At 51.8% G+C, this 22,667-nt stretch overlaps 1 protein-coding gene across 3 annotated transcripts in view; it reads right to left on the bottom strand.

The window, feature by feature from the left end:
* Positions 1-22,667, bottom strand: part of LOC128824972 (uncharacterized) — a 63,148-nt gene that overhangs the window by 28,861 nt on the left and 11,620 nt on the right. For 2 of the 3 annotated variants that reach the window (XM_054006983.1, XM_054006984.1), the window contains exons 2-4: positions 14,424-14,622; positions 1,361-1,551; positions 492-689 (exon numbers count right to left, since the gene is read on the bottom strand). In XM_054006983.1, coding sequence (XP_053862958.1) covers positions 492-689; positions 1,361-1,551; positions 14,424-14,622 — 588 coding nt within the window. Of the gene's footprint in view, positions 1-491; positions 690-1,360; positions 1,552-11,275; positions 12,649-13,586; positions 13,861-14,423; positions 14,623-22,667 lie in introns of those variants that run through there. The other variant, XR_008442553.1, reaches the window with a different exon arrangement.

Here is a 22,667-nt window from a genome sequence, read left to right as displayed (position 1 = left end):
CCCACCCCTTATCCAAACCCCCCTACTCCCTGTCTCCCCCCTCCCAGGACCCCACCCCTATCCAACCCCCACTCCTCCCTGTCTCCTGACCGCTCCCCTACCCAAACCTCTGCCCCATCCGACCGCCCCCTGTCCCCTGACTGCCCCCTGGGACCTCCTGCCTCTCCGGCCCCTTACCAGGCCGCTCAGAGCAGCAGGACAGGCTTATTGGAAAGCCTGGGAGGTGGGCGGGTGCAAGTGGTGCAGCGGTGTAGCTGCGGGGGAGGGGGAACGGGGGGGGGTAGCCTCCCCGGCCAGGAGCTCAGGGGCCGGGCAGGGCGGTCCCACGAGCCGGACGTGGCCTGCGGGCCGTAGTTTGCCCATCTCTGGTGTAGCAGGACTGAGTTCCCAGGCTTGATTAAGTCTCAGTGCCTTGTGCAGTCTGTTCTTGCCCCATGCCTGGCTTGTGCCCATTTGGTCTGAGAGAGTCCCCACTGTGTAATAAAATGTACCTTGACAGGGCTGTCCAAGAGGTTTTCTGTCCCTTTGTCGGGGGAGAAGACAGGCGATCCTGATGCCAGGATGGTCTGGGCCAGCACCGAGCCTATGGCCATCACATCGATGCTGGCTCCGGTGGAGACATGGAGGCTGCCATAGGCCTTGGGGTGGGCTTCGGCGCTGTGCTGGTAATACTGGCGACTGTTGACATCCTGCATGGAGGCAGAGGCTGTGACAAACATTCATAGAGGTGAAAGCTGCCTATGCCTCCTGCAGCCACATGTCAGGCCGGGAGACAGGGAGAGCTGGGGTGGCTGTCACAGCTGCACTAGCACAACAGTAGGAGAGTTCAAAATCACACAAGCCCCAGTGAAGTTAGGCTTATTAGTTCATCTAGTCCAGTGGCTGTGAAGCTGTGATGACCACCCGGGAGTCTTCAAGAGGCTTGAACCTGAGACCTGCAGTTAAACCATCTTCGATAGCTCCCACTGTTAACAGCTCTTAACAGCAGCAGATGATGTTACAGTGTAGACAGGGCTTGTTTTCAGGGAGGTTTGCGGGGTTTGCATTCTCACTGAGGCTGTTGGCCTGCACAGCAATCCTTGCATTCTACCCACACGGATCGCTCTGGTGGGGGGTTCGTGTCAGCACTGGGGGGGGGGGGTGAGCAAGGGACACCAGCCCCTTTCCCTGAGGAGGAAACAGACACAGCAAGGGGAAGGGACTTACCCAGGCCAGCCGGGGATTCAGTGGCAGAGCTGGGAATAGAGCCCAGTCTAGTGCCCTATCCACTGAACTATCCCCCTGCAGACCCCCACCCCGCCGTGCCTGCCCAGAGATCTCCCCCTGGATCCCTCGTGCTGTCTCACACACCAGCGCTCACCTGTGTGATCTGGATCTGGAAGGTGGTGTGGGGGTTCCGGAAGTGGGTTTTGTAGTGCTTCACTGCCTCATCCCGCCGGTTGAAGCCATTGCGGCAGCGGTAGCAGTGCCAGTGTGCCCCTTTGAACTTCTTCTCCCCTTTGATCGTGCCCACGATCTCACAGTGATTGCAGCAGCGCAGGATCTTCAGTCCTGGCAACGGGAAAGCCCCGGTGAGGATCGAAGGATTTTCAACTGGCTCTGCTACAAGCATGTCCCACCAGGCAGATGCTCAGGGCCTGGAGATGGTGGAAAGGCTCCTCTTGACTTTAGGCATTACATGCTGCATGTCAGGGAGGTTATCACTGCCCCCTGCTGGAGCAGGGCTGAAGTTGTCACTTCCCGGAGTCGGGAAGGAGACATCCCGCACTGGGGAAAGCATCCACACATTTTCCATTGCAGCTAACACAAGCTCAACAGAGGGAGCCCTGCTCTCAATGGGGTGGCAGCACGGGGAGTTCTGCTCTCAATGGGGTGGCGGCAGGGGGAGCCCTGCTCTCAATGGGGTGGCAGCAGCACGGGGAGCCCTGCTCTCAATGGGGTGGCAGCACGGGGAGTTCTGCTCTCAATGGGCTGGCGGCAGCACGGGGAGCTCTGCTCTCAATGGGGTGGCAGCAGGGGGAGCTCTGCTCTCAATGGGGTGGCAGCACGGGGAGCTCTGCTCTCAATGGGGTGGCGGCAGGGGGAGCCCTGCTCTCAATGGGGTGGCGGCAGCACAGGGAGCCCTGCTATTAATGGGGTGGCAGCAGCATGGGGAGCTCTGCTCTCAATGGGGTGGCAACAGGGGGAGCCCTGCTCTCAATGGGGTGGCGGCAGCACAGGGAGTCCTGCTATTAATGGGCTGGCGGCAGGGGGAGCCCTGCTCTCAATGGGGTGGTGGCAGGGGGAGCTCTGCTCTCAATGGGGTGGTGGCAGCACGGGGAGCCCTGCTATCAATGGGGTGGTGGTAGCCACCCCGGTATTTTAACACTATCACATAATCCTTCTTGCAGCAGGTCTAATCACTGTGGTGTTTTGGAGGCCTGTCTACACTAGGGTGACCAGATGTTCCGCTATTAGGTGCTTTGTCTTATATACACAACTATAATCTCTCCCCCTCGCCCCCTCCCCCCCCCCCGCCCCGAAACAAAAGTGTTCTGATTTTTCACACTTGCTGTCTGGTCACCTAATCTACACTAGGGCTCCGAATGATGCTTACACTATGGGTGCTGCTCAACGGCATGAGCAATGGCGGGAAACGCTGAGACCGTGTGCTTAGCACGGACAGGGCCAGGCAGTGAATGTAGGGCTTCCAAGGGATCCCCTGCCGTGGCAAAACCAAAGTGAGGCTCTGCCACTATCATATGCCAGATGGGCCCCTCTTTATAGCAAAACCACCCCAACACTTCCTTGGATCTATTAGTCCGAAGAATGCAAACGCCTGAGAATCTAGAGAATGAGCAAATGTCCAGGCTCTGACATGCTTGGCATTCGCAGGGCTAAGCCTGACCAACACTGTCCCTTTGCAGGCGTTGGTATTTGACGATGTTTAGTTTCTGCTCTGCGGAGAATAGAGCCTTCTACCGGCTATTGTTTAGAATTACTCTGTGCCCTGGCTACACAATGTTTTCGTCTGGCACCCTCAATCCCTGATGGTGGCTGGGGTGAGGGAGAGCAGCATGAGGCATCGCGGGGGCCCTGTGGAGGGGAGGGAGCAGGGCCGGTGCAACCCATTAGGTGACCTAGGCGGTCGCCTAGGACACTACAATTTGGGGGGCGGCGACCGCGGCGGTATTTCGGCGGCAGGACCTTCTGTGGGGGGTGGCATTCGGGGCGGGACCTTCCGCCGCCTAGGGCGGCAGAAACCTGGCGGCGCTCCTGGGAGGGAGACTTCTGGGTGAGCAGCCCCAGACACCCCAAAGCCTGGGAAAGGAAGCTGCCCATGTGAACCCCTGGTAGACAGACCGAGGGCACTCCAGGAAGGGACTCCAAACATCACAGACATTCCAGCAACATTAAAAATAACACCCGTATTTTCTAGTAAAAGCTCTCCCTATTCCTGCCCCCTCTTGCCCCACTGCATCCGTGAGCTGCCAGCCACCGGCCTGCTCACATGCAAGGTGGGCTAAGTAATTGTCGTATTGATCTGAATGAGCTCACTGGCAGACAGCAGGTGATGGAAAGCTGCTGCTGGCTGCTGGCAGAGCCCCCAGTGCTGCAGTGGTTCTGGGACTGCAGCAGGGCACTAGCCACCTCTAACCGGGCAGGACTTTCTTTGGGGGTGGGATGGAGAAGCAGCAAACTCCTTGGGCCTTTGGAGCAGATGCCCAAGTGGGACCAGACCCCATGAGGTAAGGAAGCCTGAGGTGGCTTTAAACCAAACCAGCAGCCAATAGGATTCCTGGGAACCGGGGGCACCACCCCCTCGTATGAGGACTGCTTATCAAAGCCAGCCAAGCTGCCAGATTTATGGTCTGAATTTTGCTGTAGGAGAGAGAGCGCACTCCCAACGCAACACCGGCCCCATGCCAAGTCCCGGCTGCCTCCACAGAAAGAGCGGAGCTTTGACAAGGAGCCAGCTAATGTTTCACAGGCTCTTCCACCCCCACCCCATTCCCATGGCCTTCCCGCCTCAACTCCCAGCTAGGAATTCAGCTTCTAATCAAGGTAATTGCCATCTGGGGCAGCTCTCCAGTCAAAGTCTCTTTGCACCAGGCAAGGCTTCCCAGGCCATGGGCAGAGGGAGCAGGGAGGAAGATCTCCTGCCAGTTGATCCGTGAAGCAGCAACCCTCTCTCTGGATCCCAGCACTGCCCTCCAAGAGCCAGCTGGGGAAGGGTGGGGGTCACCGGGATGAGGAGCAGCCACGCAATCCAGGATATTAGAGACAGATTTTCAGAAGGTCTCAGCTCCCATTTGCTCTCAGTGGGAGGGAATTTGCCACTATTCCACATGGGGGAGGTAATTCTCCATTGTTCTATGGGAATGGGGCAAGGTTTTGCCACTGTTCATCATGGGCCGGGGGAAGGGACTCTGGGGGGCTCAGCTGAAAATCTGACCCTTCCTTTAAATGCTAAAATGGGAACGGAGTTCTCTGGGTAATCTGGCCGTTGGCTGTGGTCTCCGCAGGGTTCCTAGTCCCTGCCAGCCTGGGGCTGGGGTCTCCACTTTTTCACTGGCTTGAGAATTGCATCACTCCCTTGACTTTAACACACGCCCTGAATGGTGCATTAGGGCCCTGAATTCTGAGCAAGATGCACTGCACCAGGAACACAGCTGCTGCTCTCAAGGAGGTAGGAGAACCCCTCCCTGGCCCTTGCAGGTGTCAGCTCATGCCCTGAAGCAAGAGTAGACTTAGAACATAGGCTGGGCCCGAAATGGGAGACCCCTTTGGGAGGGGAAAACAACAGACCCCAGAGAGAAGCAGTGGGATCCTCAACACCATCTGATGAGGGTGTAATGAGGGACCCTCACACAGCCAATGTCCAACAACAGCTGAGGCAATTATCTGCTGTGGCAGTTCCTGAGCAGCTAGTGGGAATCATGCCATTTAAAGGCGGCTTCTACAGTTCCCATTGTCCTCCAACTTCTATTCAGAGGTCACCACAGTGATCTGAACAGATAGAAATGGATGTGTGTGATCTGTGGCTAGAGCAGAGGACTGGGAGCCAGAGGGTGACCAGAAAGCAAGTGTGAAAAATCGGGACGGGGGTGGGGGTAATAGGAGCCCATATTTAAAAAAGCCCCAAATATTGGGACATCTGGTCACCCTAGGGAGCCAGGACTCCTGGGTTGTATTCCTAGCTCTGCCACTGGTGGGCAGCATTATCTCGGCCAAACCAATTCACTTCCCTGCACCTGTTTCCCTGTCAGTGACCAGGTGGCAGTGATCTATACAGCTCGCTCCTGCCTACATCTCTGCTCCATTCCTCCTGAATCCCACTTCGTTCCACACAAGCCTTCCTCTCAACCTGTCCCTTTATATCCTTCTCCCATGCTGCCTCCCTGCCACACAGCCACACTTTCTTTCATGCAGATCCCTTGACGGGTGCTTTTAACAACAATCCAACTATAAAATGAGCAAGGAACAAACTGCCCTAGGCTGAGGCTGCACCTGTTATGAGTTTGTATTGTACCATCTGGGCCAGCACAGCTCCTTTGTCTTCCTCTACGTACTCTACAATGCCCAGCATGGTCTGACCAGCACTCACTACATAATAATCATTGGAGTGCTGGGAGTGATAATTCGCGTTCACACTGTGCTTTGAGGTCCTTGGATGGAAGATGCTGTAACAGGCTGGCAGGGTTTGCCTGAAGCACCCAACCCTGTTAACACATACCCAGCAAGATCAGAAGCTGCTAAGTGGGTTCTCCTGACTCATGAGCCTTACCTGGACAGAAGAGAGGTGGGAGTGGATCTCTGGGGAGGGAAGATTTAGTGTGAGCTGAGCAGCCCTGAGGGAGGAACCCCAGGAGCAGACAATCCTGCAAGGAAGGTTTGAGCTCATCATGATGATAATAGTTTGGTGATTTCTTTGTTCATAAAGCCAAGCCCAGGAAGGGGCGAGTTTGGACTCTGCAGAGAATTTGGGCTGTGTTGGCAGAGCAGACGGAGAGGCTTCACAGTACTGTCCTCCTCCACATGGTTAGAATTGTCCTCACAGCAGTTACTCTGGACCACGTGTTCTGTACATTGATGCTTTATGGCAACGAAGCGGTTGCAGAGGACCTTGGCCAAAGGAACTGTTTATCCAGGACTCCTGGTGTCACACTCACTCCAATAAAGATGAATTAAATCCTCTCCCTCTCTCTCTTTTTGTGTGTGTGTCAAGACGGAAGGACAAATATGCTAAAAATAAACAGTAATCTGCTTTCCCAAAGCTCCCGAATCAGCAGCTGATCAATCACAAAAGCATTACCTATGAAGGACACTTTCCAAGGGGTTGGTTTCTCCGTAATGGATGCCTGCGAAGCCATGTCAGGCCCAGTGTGTATCTCATTAACAGCCCAGGCTCTCCGCCCCAGTTACACGGCTAAACACAGCCTACAATGGCCAGCGTGCTACCCTTCAAGGGAAATTGCTGCATCCACAGGGCTGTGACATAGATCCTTGCAAAGGACTCCAACACTGCACTCCAGCTATTCCCTCTGCTGCAGGAGCCCCTCTGAGTCTCTGCTCTTGGGCACAAGCTAGGACAGCCTTCAGGCTGCTCTAGTCTGTGCTGGGGGCCAGCAAAGGATAGGGAAGAGACAAAAGTAGCAGGAAGCCCTCAGCTCTATGGCAGGGATGAATTGGGCTTCTGGTGACCTAAGCTCTTGGCTTTCCAGGGAGAATGGCACAAAAAAGTCCCAATTAAATAGCAAAATGTATAGTCTCGAAACCATCCTCAGATGGCTGTTCTGTAACCCAGCAATTAGCAATTACTGCATACAGGGCAGTGGAGGATTGGTACAGAGATAAGGGTGGTATTGGTACTCACTCGGGATGGCCTGGGTTACTTACTCTTGGATTCACTCCCCAGAAGTGGATCAGCCATCTCAAATTCATGCTGATGATACCTTCCTACTCCACTTCACCATCATGTATTCCCTATGTGCCCATACTCATGTGTTAAAAAATATCTATTTAGAATCCCAGCACTGAAATGCAGCAGCTGTTTAAGCAGGTGATGCTCTAGATCAGGGGTTCTCAAACGTCATTGCACTGCAACCCCCTTCTGAAAACAAAAGATACTTCACGACTCCAGGAGGGGGGCCGAATCCCGAGCCTGCCCAAGCCCCACTACCCCGGGTGGGGCAGCCAAAGTCCAAGCCCCACCACTCTGAGCAGAGGAGCCAAAGCTGAAGCTCAAGGGCTTGAGCCACAAGCAGGGGGCCTGCAATCTGAGTCCTGCCACCCAGGGCTGAAGCCCTCGGGCTTTGGCTTTGGCCCTGGGTAGTTGGGGCTTGGGCTTCAGCCCTGGGCCCCAGCAATTCTAAGCCAGCCCTGGTGACCCCATTCAAAGGGAGTCCTGACCCACAGTTTGAGAACCGTTGGTCTAGAAGGGTGAAATTCACCCCTGTGCCAAGGTTTTGCACTTACGACTCACGTATGTGGGCTCACGTAGGACTTCTGTGGTACATGGAGGCTGTATGGCCCCTCTGCACAGAGGTGAATTTCACCTGAGGCAAAACGATGCCGGTGTTTCTAAAGCAGCTTTCAGGGTGCAGTACAGCCAAACAGGCACATGCAATAAACCCCAATAGCATTAATACATCACCTTGTGATCGATAAGCAACTGAAGAGGGCACTAGTGAAAGGACAGGCTCTACATGAGGGCCAGCAGTAGGAATAATAAAAACCACAGGAACTGCCAGATTGGATCAGACCCAAAGTCCATTTAGTCCAATATCCAACTTCCAATAACGGGCAGCACCAGATGCTTCAAATCATCTTTGGTAAAGAAATGTTCTGCAGGTATATCCACCTGAAACTGCAGTGTGGATTCTGGCTGGGTAGAATGTAATGACCCACACGGGAAGCTGGCCAGGTTATCCTATATTAGGTGGCACAACCCCACAGATTTCTTCTATGCTGTGTCTTTCCTGATGTGGGCAGTGTGCCTGGATGAGTGCGGGGGGAGGGGATTGCCTTGCTTGCTTAAACCTGCTGCTCTTTAAATATCAAATCTATTTATAAAAGCTAATCAAAGGGTCACATGACTGGCTAGAGACTACTTTGTAATGGGATTTGGGAGAGGCCACAGAGCCATGATGACAAAATATTTCCTTACAAAATAGTGGGCCACGTCTATTTTTTCCCCCAATCAAAAATACAACAATTCTGAAAACTAAACTTGGATCCAGTAGAAGCAAACAAGACTCTGGACCTGACACCGATCTCATACATACAGATTTACATTAGGAGTTCCTCAGTCAAAGACAGTGGGACAGATTCTGGCCTCCAGCACTGCTGGCACCAAGCCACTAGAAAACTGGCGGTACCGGCTACCTGGGAACTGCCCTGCAGGGAGGTGATTCTCTGGGAGGCCAGTGCAGCGACACTACACCCATCCCCAGAATGCGGGGCTATAGCCAAATGAAATGGGGCCTGGCTGCAGTGCCTCTGTGTTTCAAGCTATTTCTGCTGCCTTGGGGCCATATGTAGCCCGGTGTCAAATCAGGCATCCATCAAAGGGCTCTCAATTATGCTGGGGACTGCAGAACCTAGGGGGCCGGCAGGTGGCAAACATTTGTCCCTCCTCTCAGTGCAGCTCAGAATGCGGATCCAATGGAGTCAAACCAGACCAAAGCGTTGGCCCTTTTTGCTGAAAAAAGTTAGCTTCCTTCACATTAACAGCAGAAGAGCAGGAACACAAACAACACCCTGGCTGACCAATGTTAACGGCCAGCAGGCCTCACACGAAGCACCGCCTCTGTCCCCTGCCCAGCCTATGGCCATGTCTACACTACAAAGTGAAGTCGACTTCATGTAAGTTGACATCGAGCCTCCAATTTAAGCAAGTCGATCTTGCGTGTCCACACTACGCTCATTGTGTCGGCGGAGTGTATCCTCCCTAGCAGGGTTTGCATTGACGCACTGCACTGTGGGTAGCTATCCCATAGTGCATGGAGCCAAGTGGAATGTTGTGTTGGGCTTGCAAAGCCTTATGGGATCAAAACATTGGTGCAGGTGGTTATGGGAACATGGTGTTAGCCTCCCATGATGCTCTTACCTTCCTCCCGGAAATCAATGGCAAACAAACCAAGCCTTTTTCGCACCTTTTTCGTAAGCCTGGGTTACCTGCGCAGATGCTATAGCACAGGGGTGGGCAAACTTTTTGGCCCGAGGGCCACCTCTGGGAATAGAAATTGTACGGCGGACCATGACTGCTCACAAAATTGGGGTTGGGGTGCAGGAGGGGGTGAGGGCTGTGGTTGGGGGTGTGGGCTCTGGGGTGGGGCCAGAAATGAGCAGTTTAGGGTGCGGGAGGGGGCTTCGGGCTGGGGCGGGGGAGTGAGGTGTGGGTTGAAGCTGGATGTGCGGGCTCTGGGGTGGGGCTGGGGATGAGGAGTTTGGAGTGTAGCAGGCAGGGCCGTCCTTACCCATACGCAAAGTACGCAGCTGCGTAGGGCACCAGGAAACTTGGGGCACCAAATTTCCTGGTGCCCTACGCAGCTGCGTGCTGCTCCAGCCCCTGCGCTGGCTCTTCCCCATGGCCCCTGCCCCGCCCCCACTCCGCCCCTTTCCCTGAGGACTGCAGCAGGGGTCGGGTGCCCAGCACTCACCAGGCGGCAGGAAGTGGAGCGACCCGGCCACAACCCACTCCGCTCCGCCGGCTCATGCTGGGGGGCGGTTTCCCCCCTGGCCCCCAAGCCCACTTCTGTCGCCCTGCAGAGGCCTGGGGCCACCCCCCCCCATGGGAGAGCTGCGTAGAGCACCAAAATGGCAAGGGACGGCCCTAGTAGGAGGGTGCTCCGGGCTGGACCGAGGGATTCGGAGGGCAGGAGGGGGATCAGGGCTGAGGTAGGGGGTTGGGGCGCAGGGAGAGGCTCAGGGGTGCAGGCTCTGAGTGGCGCTTACCTCAAGTGGCTCCCAGAAGCAGCGACATGCTCCTTCTCCGCCTCCTATGCTAAGGCTCAGCCAGGCGGCTCTGCATGCTGCCCAGTCCACAGACACCGCCCCTGCAGCTCCCATTGGCTGTGGTTCCTGGCCAATGGGAGCTGCAGGGGAGGCATTTGGGGCGGGGGCAGCATGCAGAGCGGATGCTCCTGGCTGCCCCGACACGTAGGAACAGGAGAGGGGGGCCATGCCCGGGAGACGCGTGGCACAGCCCCCGACCTTGCTCCCTGTCTGAAACGCCAGAGCGGGGCCATGCGGCTGCTTCCGGGAGACACGGCCCTCAACCCTGCTCCCCAGCTGGAGCGCCAGAGCGGGGCAAGCCCCAGACCTCGCTCCCCAGTGGGAGCTCAAGGTCCAGAGTGAAATGGCTGGCGGGCCATAGATTGTAGTTTGCCCACCCCTGCTATAGCACAATAAGCATGGACCCCGCTCAGCTGTACACTATTGTTGTGAGCATTACAAACACCTCGCGCCTTATCCTGCAGTATTTACACAGCCGATACAGGAGCTGCCGCACAGAACAATGTGATGCCACACAAGCAGCTCTGCTGGAAGACATAGAACCGAGCAATTCGCAGTTGCTGGCGACAGTCGTGCATCACCTTGACACGCTGGAGCGCTGCTTCTGGCCCTGGGAAACAAGCACTGACTGGTGGGACCGCAGAGTTATGCAGCTATGGGACGACGAGCACTGGCTGCAGAACTTTCAAATGTGCAAGTCCACTTTCCAGAAACTGTGCAAAGAGCTTTCCCCAGCCCTGACGCGCAGCGATGCTAAAATGAGAGCAAGTGGCGATAGCTCTGTGGAAACTTGTAACACCAGACTGCTACCGGTCAGCGAGGCATCAATATGGAGTGGGTAAATCTACCGTAGGATCTGTTGGGATCCAAGTTTGGAGGGCCATCAACAGACTTCTGCTAAGAAGGGTATTGACTCTGGGCAACATGCAGGACATAGCGGGTGGTTTTTCCATGATGGACAATAGACGGAACGCATATCCCTATCTTGGCAATGACCACCGTGCCAAAGAGAACATAAACTGAAAGGGATATTTATCAATAGTGTTGCGAGCGCTGCTGGATCACAGGGGCCGTTTCACCGACATCAATGTGGGATATTCGGGAAAGATGCATGACATGTGCATCTTCAAAAACACAGATCTGTTCAGCAAGCTGCAAGCAGGGACTTTCTTTCCCGACTGCAAAATAATCATTGTTGATGTTGAAATGCCAATATTCAGAGTAACAGCCGTGTTAATCTGTATCCGCAAAAAGAAGAACAGGAGTACTTGTGGCACCTTAGAGACTAACAAATTTATTAGAGCATAAGCTTTCGTGGACTGCAGCCCACTTCTTCGGATGCATATAGAATGGAACATATAATGAGGAGATATATATACACACATACAGAGAGCATAAACAGGTGGGAGTTGTCTTACCAACTCTGAGAGGCCAATTAATTAAGAGAGAAAAAAAAAAACTTTTGAAGTGATAATCAAGCTAGCCGAGTACAGACAGTGTGATAAGAAGTGTGAGAGTACTTACAAGGGGAGATAGAGTCAACGTTTGTAATGGCTCAGCCAATAGTGATCCTGGCAGACCCAGCCTACCCTTTGCTGCCATGGCTCATGAAGCCGTACACAGGCAGCCTGGACAGCAGTAAGGACTGGTTCAATCATAGGCTGAGCAAGTGCAGAATGGTTGTGAAATGTGCCTTTGGACGTTTAAAAGGTCACTGGCATTGTTTGCTTACTAGGTTAGACCTCAGTGAAAGCAATATCCCTATTGTTATTGCTGCTTGCTGTGTGCTCCATAATATCTGTGAAACAAAGGGAGAAAAGTTTCCGCCGTGGTGAGGAGTTGAGGCAGATCGCCTGGCAGCCAATTTTGAGCAACCAGACACCAGGGCAATAAGAAGAGCACATTGAGGAACTCTGCGTCTCCGTGAGGCTTTGAAAACCAGTTTCAACACTTATCTGTGTTGTTCCTTACCAAACTGTCTCCTCCATTGTATTTTCTCCCCTGTAAACTCCATCCCCACCAACCACCGTGTATTGAATGAATAAAGAGCCTTTTCTCCTCAATCCATTAATTTTTATTATGCTCACAAACACATAGACACAGCAAAGAAAAGTAAGATAACCTGGGGCAAAAGGGCTAATAACACTGTGGAAAGTAAGGAAAGCTTGCTTACAGATGCACTGCAATAACAATCAAAGGTGTGGGAATGGGCGCCTTCTGGTATTGAGTGCAAGGGATACCAAACTCCCTCTCCCCACTCCCCCCACCTCATAGGACATTTGGGGGAGGAGGATGTGGAACTGGGCGATGATAGCAGTAGGATCAGCATAGGCTGCAGCGGGACTCTAGCATCTGGCTGCTTTTCTTGAACCTCAACCAGACACCTCAACATGTCTGACTGCTCCTTCATAATCCGCAGCATCTCTTCCTGCATGGCACGCTCTTGTTCCCTGCGTGCTCTCCTGTCCTCCCCGTGCATGGCCAGGTTCTCAGATAGGGCAATCCTCCATGCTCTGAGCTCCGTCTTGTCACTCTCGGAGGCACACATTAACTCATTGAACATGTCCGCCCGAGTCTTCTTTTTCCGCCTTCTAATCTGGGAAAGTCTCTGTCCCGGCATGGCAGATGCACCAACGGACAAGGTTTCAGCTGCAAGGAATGCAAAGCACAAGGGTAGCACTGACAGTGCAGACATTGTTTCTGGTGCAAGGTTAATTTTTTTTTTATTAAAAAAACCCACCCCTCTATACACTTCATTGCAAGCCACAATGTAATCACAACTGCTGGCTATTGCAAGAGTTGTTGTGCTGCTCCAGCCATGGTGAGTAAGGCCACGAGGCATGGGCAAGAGGTCTTGTGCTGCTGCTTTTGTGAAGACATCCTTAGGATCCCAGGTTGGAACTTGAGAAAAGCCCCCTGTCCCCCAGCAACCTGGATGGTGCGTGAGGACAAGCACCAGTGTAAAGCCCCCCAAATAGTTTGTTTTTTGCAAAAGCGGCACCGGGTTGGTGGGGAAAGGAGACAAACAGGAAGCCGCCGCCCCCCATTTTTTTTTCAATGCTCTTTGCAATACGTGGTGATCCCTTCCAACCACAACCACGGCACGTTTAGGAAAATGCAGTTGTGTGACCCAGATTTCACCAAACAGGGAGAAGATTACTTGTTGAATTGTTTGCGGTTTAAGGGCTAGCATTGAAAACTTCCGTTTCCCCTTGGTGACCCTATGCGATATTACTCTCCTGAGGGTAACAGAGGCGGCAAGAATGCAGATGCTGTAGGCGTCTGGGTACAGACCTGGTCCTTATGCTTCAATGCTGTGTGCTCATAATGATGCCAGCAGAGTTAACACTGGACTGGTGCAGGAAAGTGTCCTACTGTGGATTGCAGAGAACCTCCATTAAAGCATCCTAGAGATCTCCCTGGAGGATTCCCGGGCCATCCCTGTGCATATAAACAGTCTTTTTTGGAGAGCACCCTCTGCATAGCTGGAGTGGCCACCAATACCCACTACACCTACTTTTTGTTCAGATTAAACATAAAAATGATAGCATGTAGCCCCTACAGTTTGATTGGAAATGTGTACTCACCAGAGGTACCTTCCCCGGCATCACGCTCTGCTGCCAACTGGTCTTGTGAAGGGATGGGCTCCAAGGTTAAAAACAGTTCTTGTCTGTCGGGCAGAATTGATCCTCCACTTGCCAATCTCACATTCTCCTCCTCCTCCTCTTCCTTGTCAACAATGTCCTCCTTGTTGTTGCTCAAGGTGGCCCAGGGCTCCTAGGAGCTATCTACAGAGTGTTTTGGGGTAGTGGTGGGGTTGCTGCCGAGAATCGCATGCAGCTCCTCATAAAAGTGGCATGTCTGTGGGGCAGAACCAGAATGACTGTTCGCCCTCGTCTTCTGGTACACTTGCCGAAGAACCTTTATTTTCAAGCGGCATTGCTGCATGTCCCTGGTGTAGCCCTTCACCCCATGCCCTGCGCAATCTTGGCATAGATGTCAGCGTTTTTTCTCCTTCACTCAAGCTGTTGCATACTGTGCAGTTTGACAAATGAGTGCCAGGTGTGGCAGTGGTTTTTGTGACATAGGCACCTGTCCACTGACCCACTAGCTAATTTCTCATAGGCCACTGAACAGGCATCAGATGGTATCAACCTTTCGGTCTCCCCTGCCCCGAACCTGGGCTGCATCCAAACTGGCAACCTTTATATCCCATTATCATTACCCACCACCTGAGTGAATGCATCCGCTGGTGGGGAATCAGCCTATTCCCCACCACATGGGGAGCTACGGGAGGTCTAGGGATATCTCTTGTGAGTCAAGGATCGGTGTGGGCTGCAACTTCTGTAGAGAGTACAGGAGCATCTGCAAAAGCTCCAATCCAACCGGGCCAGCTGTCCAACCATTTCAAAGTGGCATCTTACCTGCAAAGTCAAGCCCCTTGTCCACGTGTTTGACCCGGTAGTGAGCCCGGAGAATGAACGGGTCCTGATAAGCCTCTGAAATGCTGCAGAATGGACAGTGGGTGTGCCTCCCTTTGATACGGGCAGCACACTGGTCATCTTGGCACAAGACCGGGCTGTAGCGGTGTTCTGTTCCTTTGATGCGTACGGAAGGATGAGCCTGGAGAGACGAGAAGACATGGCACCATTACAATAACACTGCGCCGGCAGAGTGGGATCAAGAACCATCCTAGGGGGGCATGGAACAAGAGACTTCACAGCTACTTCTGCTCCAGATTCTCCTAGCAGAATCACATAGGAGCATTGGCGGCACAAGGACTCATAGCATCCCAGGCCCAATCTCTGCCAGCAGGAGGTGCTGAAGGGATGCTGTAGGAGCACTGAATGTGAGAGAACAGTTCCAGCTCCTCCCAGCAGGAGGTGCTGTGGGAGCTCCCAGTTAAACCAGTCCTAGCCTTGTCCTAGGTCTACTATTAAACAGAAGCAATGAGTTCAGCAGTCTTGTTTGGGCAGGAGAGGTAGAGTGCAGTGTGGGAGCACTTCCCCTTTGAAACCGGAGCAATCCAGACATCAAAATGGCAAGCCAAGCCTTGGCATGGGTTATTAAGAGGTTAATAAATCTTTGAGGTCACCTTCTGTCGGGAGTTCTCCAGACACTAATGCTATTAAAAGAGATACAGTGTTGCATCCCTAATGAGAGGCAGGAGACGGAAGAGGGCCCTAGAATCATTAGACTGCAAGATATTGGAGACTGCAGCCGAGGAAAATGCTGCATGAGGCTCTTTGTTTCATTTCTTGACCTCCGCCACTCCCCCCACCCCCACTCCAACACACACACAGACACACACCTTGGCAGAAAAGTCTCTTGCTGCAAATCAGTTTTTTTCCCTGAGTCTAGGATTGCAGTGAAAAAAACCCTCCAGCCAGCATCTTCCAGGGAAGGCATGAGGCAGAGTTAAAGCGTTACTGTAGTGCTGCAATGCTTGTCCCCACCTCTGGATACTTAGAGAGGCTGCTCAGAGCTGTGTGGCCACAAATCCAGGGCTCTACTCCTAGGCAGCTCCACACAGGCCAGATGCCCCCTGCCTCAGCGCAATCAGCCCTAAAGGAACACAGTCACAGCAGGCTTGCAGTGCTGAGGGCCAGGCCCTCGGTCCCTCTGAAATAATGGGTCAAATAAGCTACTTAGAGAATTTCAAGCTAGTAACATCCCCCCTCTGCATCTCAAAGCTGCACCTTATTGGTCCAGGATATCCTTGGCGTGAGGAATCCCTGAGGATCCTGCCCCTTTACTTCTCCCAATCTCAAAAGGTTCCTGCAGCATGGCAACCCTCTCTCCTGCCAGAGAGAACTGAACACGTTCCTTGGCACCGTTTTGGCAACAGCTAGAGAATATGGGGACACATTGCATCAACGGATGCCTCCACAGCATGCCACCAGCCCAGTCCGCAAGAGACAGGTTCCAGGGTTCAGCAACAAAATGCTGGTGGGGAGGGAGTCCTTTTCCCTTTAAAGCTGGACTGAGAACAGGGACAGCTCAAGTTGTATAGTTCCATGTGAAATGTATCAGTGTGTTTGTATGAAGGAACCAATACAGTGTTGTAACAAGACTTTGGCCTTCTATAGTACTTTCCATCCAAGAGTCCCAAAGTGCTTTAGAAACATCAATGAATTGTGCTTCACAGCACCCCATGTTGTTATTGCCAGATGGGGAAACCAAGCAGAGAGAGGTGAAGCGACTTGCTGAAGGTCACATGGCAAATCAGTGGCAGAGCCGAGAACAGAAGCCAGCCCATTGCTCTAGCCAGTGGACAATAATCCTCTCTAATCAATACCATCTTTAACAGCAGTGCAACAGTCTGTATTCCTATGTTCACTGTTTTTACAAAACTATAATGGATTCTGTACAAAGTATGCCTTGTGAGGTATCATTTCAAAACTCATAATTTGCTGATCGTTATTATCTTGGTAAAATATGTGTGCAACATTGTATGTAAAGTTATAAGATTCCACTGTATAATATTACTGAAACATGTTCCAAGTTAGAAAAGCAGGCACAAACCAGTTCCTCAAAGACAAAAGGCAAACAGATGCCTCAGCCAGGTGACAACAAAATCAAATGGATTATCACCTGGTTAAGCAGCCATTCTTTGGCAGGAAAAAGGGAGAGAGCAAAAAATCTTTTGGCAAAGAAACAGCTGAGGTTACCATCCCCACATACCTGCTGTCTCCTGAACCTCAGCTAGAGATGATTTTCAAAGAGAAAGAGAGCTATAAGAAAGGGGAACAGATGCCCCCAAATACTCCTCGCTTTCTCTTTGCTCACAGCATCAACAACACCTGAAGGACAAGGAAATTAACACTGAACTGGGGGAGGGGTCCTGGCTGAATGGATTCCAGCCAGTAAGACTGCTAGAGCATGTGGTGAGAGAAACCTTTGCTTTGAATTCATTTAGCTTGTTAACTTAGATATTAATTGTGTTTTATCTTTTATTTTCTTGTAACCAATTCTGACTTTTATGCCTCATTACCTGTAATCACTTAAAATCTATCTTTCTGTAGTTAATAAACTTGTTTTATTGTTTTATCTAAACCAGTGTGTTTGGATTAAAGTTTTTGGGAAACTTTATTTGGGATAACAAGATTTGTGCATATCATTTTCTATTAATGAAATGGCAGACTTTATATGAGCTTGTATTGTCCAGGAGGGTCTGGGCAGTACAAGATGCACATTACTGGGGGAATATCTGGGACTGGGAGTTTGCTGGTGTTACCCTGCAGTGTAATTCATGAGTGGCTGGCTATAGCACTCCTACAGTATAGCTGGAATGATTTACATTCTGGAGGCTGTGTGTGAACAAACCAAAGTGGTAGCTGTCACAGCGAAGCAGTGTAAAAGGCATCCCAGGTTGGGGAACTGAGGAGACACAGCTATCCATCAGTCCAGATTGTACCCTCGGGAATGTCACAAGCAGATCTGTGGCCAAATTCTTTGCTGAAAGTGGCTTCAGTTGAGATAAGATCAGGAGAGAATTCCACCTCAGTCCCATCACACTGGCAATTCAGAATCCACCTGGTTCCAAATGTGGATGCATGCAGTATTAACCCCTTCAACCCTGAATTCTTTGCTATGGGATGTAAAATGCACCATAAGATTTGTTTCAGGCAACACCCAAATTTAGGAAAGCATTACAGGTGGTTATGTCACACCTCCTCTCACTGCTACTAAGGAAAGAGAGTCATGAGAGAATTGGAGTGCACCAACCCATTCTTTGGAGGGAACACATTCCCTACCCATCTTCCTCCCACCCTACCCCACCCCGGTTCAAATCCTGGGGTTAGAAAATGCCATGCCGTTAGTGGTAGAGAAATGGGTTGCCCCGTGCAGCCCAAAATGCTCTGTCTGTGGAAATATAAATCAAGCCCAGATATGATCCCAGCAGATTTGTATTGCTTGTGGACTCAAACAAGCAGCAATTTCTGCTCTGCTCTTGAGGGAAGACCCAAGTACTGGCAAGTAGTATGACAGTGTGCATTCATTCCTGAATTAAACATTTAGGGCTATGGAAATTAGTTGCAGGCCTGGTACATTGCCAAAGAGGCCCCCACTATCACAGAGGTTGAGTATCCTGTGTTACAATAACTGCACTAGTATTTATTATTAAAGCATCATCATATTGCTTAGAGAGCATTTTTCAGCCATTAGTTTTCAGCAAGTTGTGCCAGAACAAAAAGACAGTCCCTGCCTCACAGAGCTTACAATCTAAGTACAAGACAAGAGACAACTGATGGGTACAGACTGACAGATGGGGGAGAGCCACAGAGCTCCAAGCACTTTACAAAAGAGGTAACTATCATGACACTGGTTACATCTGGAGAAACTGAGGAACAGAGGGGCAAAATGACTTCCCGAAGGCCACACAGAGTCAAGAGCAGAACAGGGTACAGAATCCAGGTCTCCTGTCTCCCAGCCTGGTACACCAACCACTGAAGAAGGAGTTAAAAAAAATCACAAATATGCAGTGCTGTTCCGGTCCCTACGAACATCAATCCGCAGCTGCAAAGGTACTGAGCAGGAGCAGCTCTCCAGTGCCTTAGAACAGTGGTCTGCTCTCCAACTGATGGACACATCCAAGGAATACCAGCTGTACCAGGCTTTCCCTTTCCCCTCACCATCATGTCCTCGGTAAAGGATCATGTCTGGAAAATATACTGATTGAGCCTGGAACTAAGAGACACGCAATGGGGAAATACTGCAACCTAGTATGCTGGGACCCGAGCTACTGAGTGTGGCTGTGGTACTAGTGAAAGGGTTTGATTGGCTAGCAGGAGAGGATGGAGCAGGGCCGGCTCTAGGCACCAGCATTCCAAGCACGTGCTTTGGGCGGCACTTCTCAAGGGGCGGCATTCCGGCCCTTTGGGGGCAGCTCTTTTTTTTTGCTTCGGCGGCGGCACTCCCTTTTTTGGGGGGGCGGCAAAAAACCCGGAGCCGGACCTGGGGTGGAGCCTGATTCAGAGGCATGCTGAAGTCAATGTGGCTGCTCAGTACTTCTCAGGATCAAGGCATATCCACAGAATAAATACAGGTCGGGCATTGTAAGCTTCCCTTTTACTGCTTCTCACCAAAGTGACTCTCCTTCCCCTGAAGATCCGTGTCAGGATGCATCTTATCTCTACAGACCATACATTTCCCTATCATGGTTTGCTAGTCCCTGATGGAGAAGCATCACTCTGTGCTATGGTGGTTTTTATAGCCCGGATCTAAGATGCTGTACAAATGTAACACACACTATTTAAACAAATAGATTGCAGTCGTGTATGCTGGTCAAACCAAATCAACCACATTTTAGGCCTGATTCTTCTCTCCCTTACACTGGCTTTACACTAGTTCACATCAACTGGGTTCAAATGAAGTTATTCCTGATATACACCCATGCAAGAGGAGACTCAGAACCTTTATGTTTTATTATTAAGTGTTTAGGAGACATGAGCAATATTAGCCCCTTGCACATGGACTGAAAAAAAAAATCCAATAAAGAAAAACACAGGGAAAGAGCCTCCTTGTTAAAAGTTTGATGTGAAACTGATCCTGCAAAGTGCTATAGGACCCACTGAATTTAGCCTCTTGCAGGGTGTGTGTCTGTGTCTCTTAGGTTATCCAGATAAGAGGTGGGGGACAGAAATAATTACACAGTGGTATCAGCATTTTATTTATGTCAATTGGCCTTTGCAATAAGAACTGATCAGACAATTCAAAGCAACATAATGCAACAAATACGTCTGCTCATCCACAGCAAAATCCAGCATCAGTGCGTCAAGGCACAGAGGGGTATGTCTGAGGGTTATTCAATTTACCACTGTGACAGGGTAGTAGCTCACCGCTGTGGCGCCTCCTCCTGGTCATCTCGGGGAATTGGCTCAAACCAGTAGGGCGCCCCTTCGGGTGGCGTCCCGCCTGTCGTTCCACCTGCGTTGGGTGCGCAGACTTGCATCGCCCTCAAGGTACGGAGTCCTCTTCCGGAGCACTGTCCTCGAACAGTGTCCCTTTGTCCACTCACACCCCCTTCTGGGGGGGGGGGGGAAGGGGAGTTAAACAACAGCCCCACACCCTCGAGTCCGATCCTCACTGTCCAGGACCTGGTGTGGTTCTGACCGGCCGCCCCCTGCGGCCCGTGGCTGTGCGTGGGGTAGCACAACAAACAAAGGGGGAAAGGGGGGGGGGGGAGACTCAGGCCCACCCACTACTCTGAGTCCCGGTCCAGAGGCCCTCGGGCAACAGTCTTCCTTCTCCTTCCTCCTCTGACTATCCCTCTGGATCGCTTCCCCAACAGCCCTTCGGTACACTAGGTCTCCTCCTCCCAGGCCTGCCGCCTAGCAGGCTATGGAGTAGGGCCTTCTCCCAGTCTCTCAGGCTGGCCTGCACTGTGGTGCTGGACTCCCAGCTCTGGAGACAGACCTTCCCCTCTGAAGGCCTGGGACAGACTGACTGCTCCTGCTCTGGGCAGTCTTTTATATGGCTGAGGCGGGCCCTGATTGGCTGGCCCCAATCTGCCTTCTGATTGGCCATCTGTAAGCCCTTCCCTGATTGGTTGGGCGGCTGCGCAGGCACCTAGGCCTGCTGCAGCCCACCCTCTCTGGGTGTGGGGTAATTGCCCCACCACAACCACCATTACTGGTAGCAGTTCATGTGTTGTTTCGCACCATGACTTCTTGGGTATTTTATTGCAAGAGGTAGATCCAACACGTCTGAGAATTTATGCTTTGCAGAAGGAAACCTTCCTGCCCTGAAAAACATGACAGGGAGAAATGTATGTGCCAGACAGTGTGAGACTCCCTAGTTAAAGCACTTTGTAGGATTAGTTTCACACCAAAACTTTCAATGAGACGGCTCTTTCCCCTGTTTTTCTTTATTGGATTTTTTTCCAGTCCATGTGCAAAGGACTAATATTGCTCATGCCTCCCAAACATTTACTAATAAAACATAAAAGTTCAGATTCTCCTCTTGCATGGGTGTATATCAGAAATAACTCCATTTGAACCCAGTGAATGTGAACTAGTGTCAAACCAGTATAAGAGAGAGGAGAATCAGGCCTAAAATGTGGTTTGATTTTGGTGTCCTGGGACTTTGACTCCTTATAATCTCCTGTGGCTGTTAAGGAGCAGTGAAACAAGAAGCATCTGTAGGGGGAAAGTGAACTGAACGCAGTGGGAAACCAGCACATTTACTAATGGCCCCAGTGCCAGCCCTGATAAATTGGTTGTGACCCAGCAGAATAGGGATCTGTGACAGCTGTGAATCTGGACTGGGTCTCTGGCATTCCCTGATCACAGTTGTGCTGTTGTATCTTCTCAATCAGTGTTTTGACTAGGCTGCCATGTTGCATCACAAAGAATGTGTCCTGCTGCATGAAAAATATATTCTCTCAGAATGAAAGGCTGTGAAAGAACAGCACAGAAGCAGGCTGTGAAGCATATCTGTCCTGAAAGCCTACTGTAAAATGATAATACCTCATCCTGCACCTCTGCTTAAGTGCTGATTCCCAGCACATGCTCTCTCCCTGCTGCAGATCAGTAGGCAAGGCCTGCTCCCTTCCTGGCAGTGGCAAACTCCAACAGACCTGCAGAAAGCTTCTCCTGCATCAGCAAGAATGACACCTCCCACCACCACCACCCAGTGAGATGCATGATTACTGACTGCACAGAGCTGCTTTCAGGAGGGTGAGAGGCAGAGACAACAGCTCTGCCTACAGATTGGGGGGTGGGAGAGAGGAGAATCAATGAGAAGGCAGCTGCAGTGACCTCAGAATGAGAGCCAAGGGAGTCCCTCAAACCTTTAATCAAAAAATGTTCAATGGCACTGTTAACCCCTTCTGCTGAGGGGCTAAATATGTGCCTAGGAAGCAGTTTGCTCCATTTCTGTTCAGTGCTTTTGAAAGGTGCTTTGGACTGACAAACCCCAGAGACTGAAGCCCTTATTCATGTATACAACAGCCCACACAAGGGACTGCCAACAGGGATTTTTTTATGACGTGGACATCTCTCTAGAGGGAGCTAGATTGAGATCCACCAATCTGGGTTCACCCAAGCCACAGAAAAGCCAAACTGATGATAATAACTTTGGTCACAACCAACCCAAGCTGGATTTGAAACGGTGACCTGCAGAAGGAAGGCTCCGTATCCTATTATGCATAGGTGCCGACTCCGTGGGTGCTCCAGGGCTGAAGCACCCACAGAAAAAAATAGGGGGTGCTCAGTACCACCAGCCACAGCTGTTGGGAAGGGCCCCTGGGCTGGCCGCCGATCAGCTGTTTGACGGGGCCCCAGGGCTGGCTGCCGATCAGCTGTTCAGTAGGGCCCCCGGGGCTGGCCTCCAATCAGCTGTTTGGTAGGACCTGGGACTGGCTGCCAATAAGCTGTTTGGTGGCTGACAGGAGACGCTCAGGAGAAGGCAGAGATGAGCCAATGGCAGGTGGGAGGGTGGGCCTCAGGGGAGGTGGCTGAGAGGAGCTAGTGAAGAGTGGGGGGGGCCTCGGGGGATGGGGCAGAAAGAGGCGGAGTGAGGGCGGGGCCTCGGAGCAGAGCAGGGTGGAGCACCCACTGGGAAAAGCAAAAGTCAGTGCCTATGCTATTATGACACCCCTAATCCACCCAGCTGAGGTGTCATAGGGAGCATCTGTTCACGTGCATGGAATGTCAGAGTGGGGC

This window comes from Malaclemys terrapin, chromosome 16 (genome assembly GCF_027887155.1).
Source record: "Malaclemys terrapin pileata isolate rMalTer1 chromosome 16, rMalTer1.hap1, whole genome shotgun sequence".
Taxonomy (NCBI): Eukaryota; Metazoa; Chordata; order Testudines; family Emydidae; genus Malaclemys; species Malaclemys terrapin.
The sequence above is the reverse complement of the archived record's forward strand: the minus strand, read 5'-3'. Positions and strand labels throughout refer to the sequence as shown.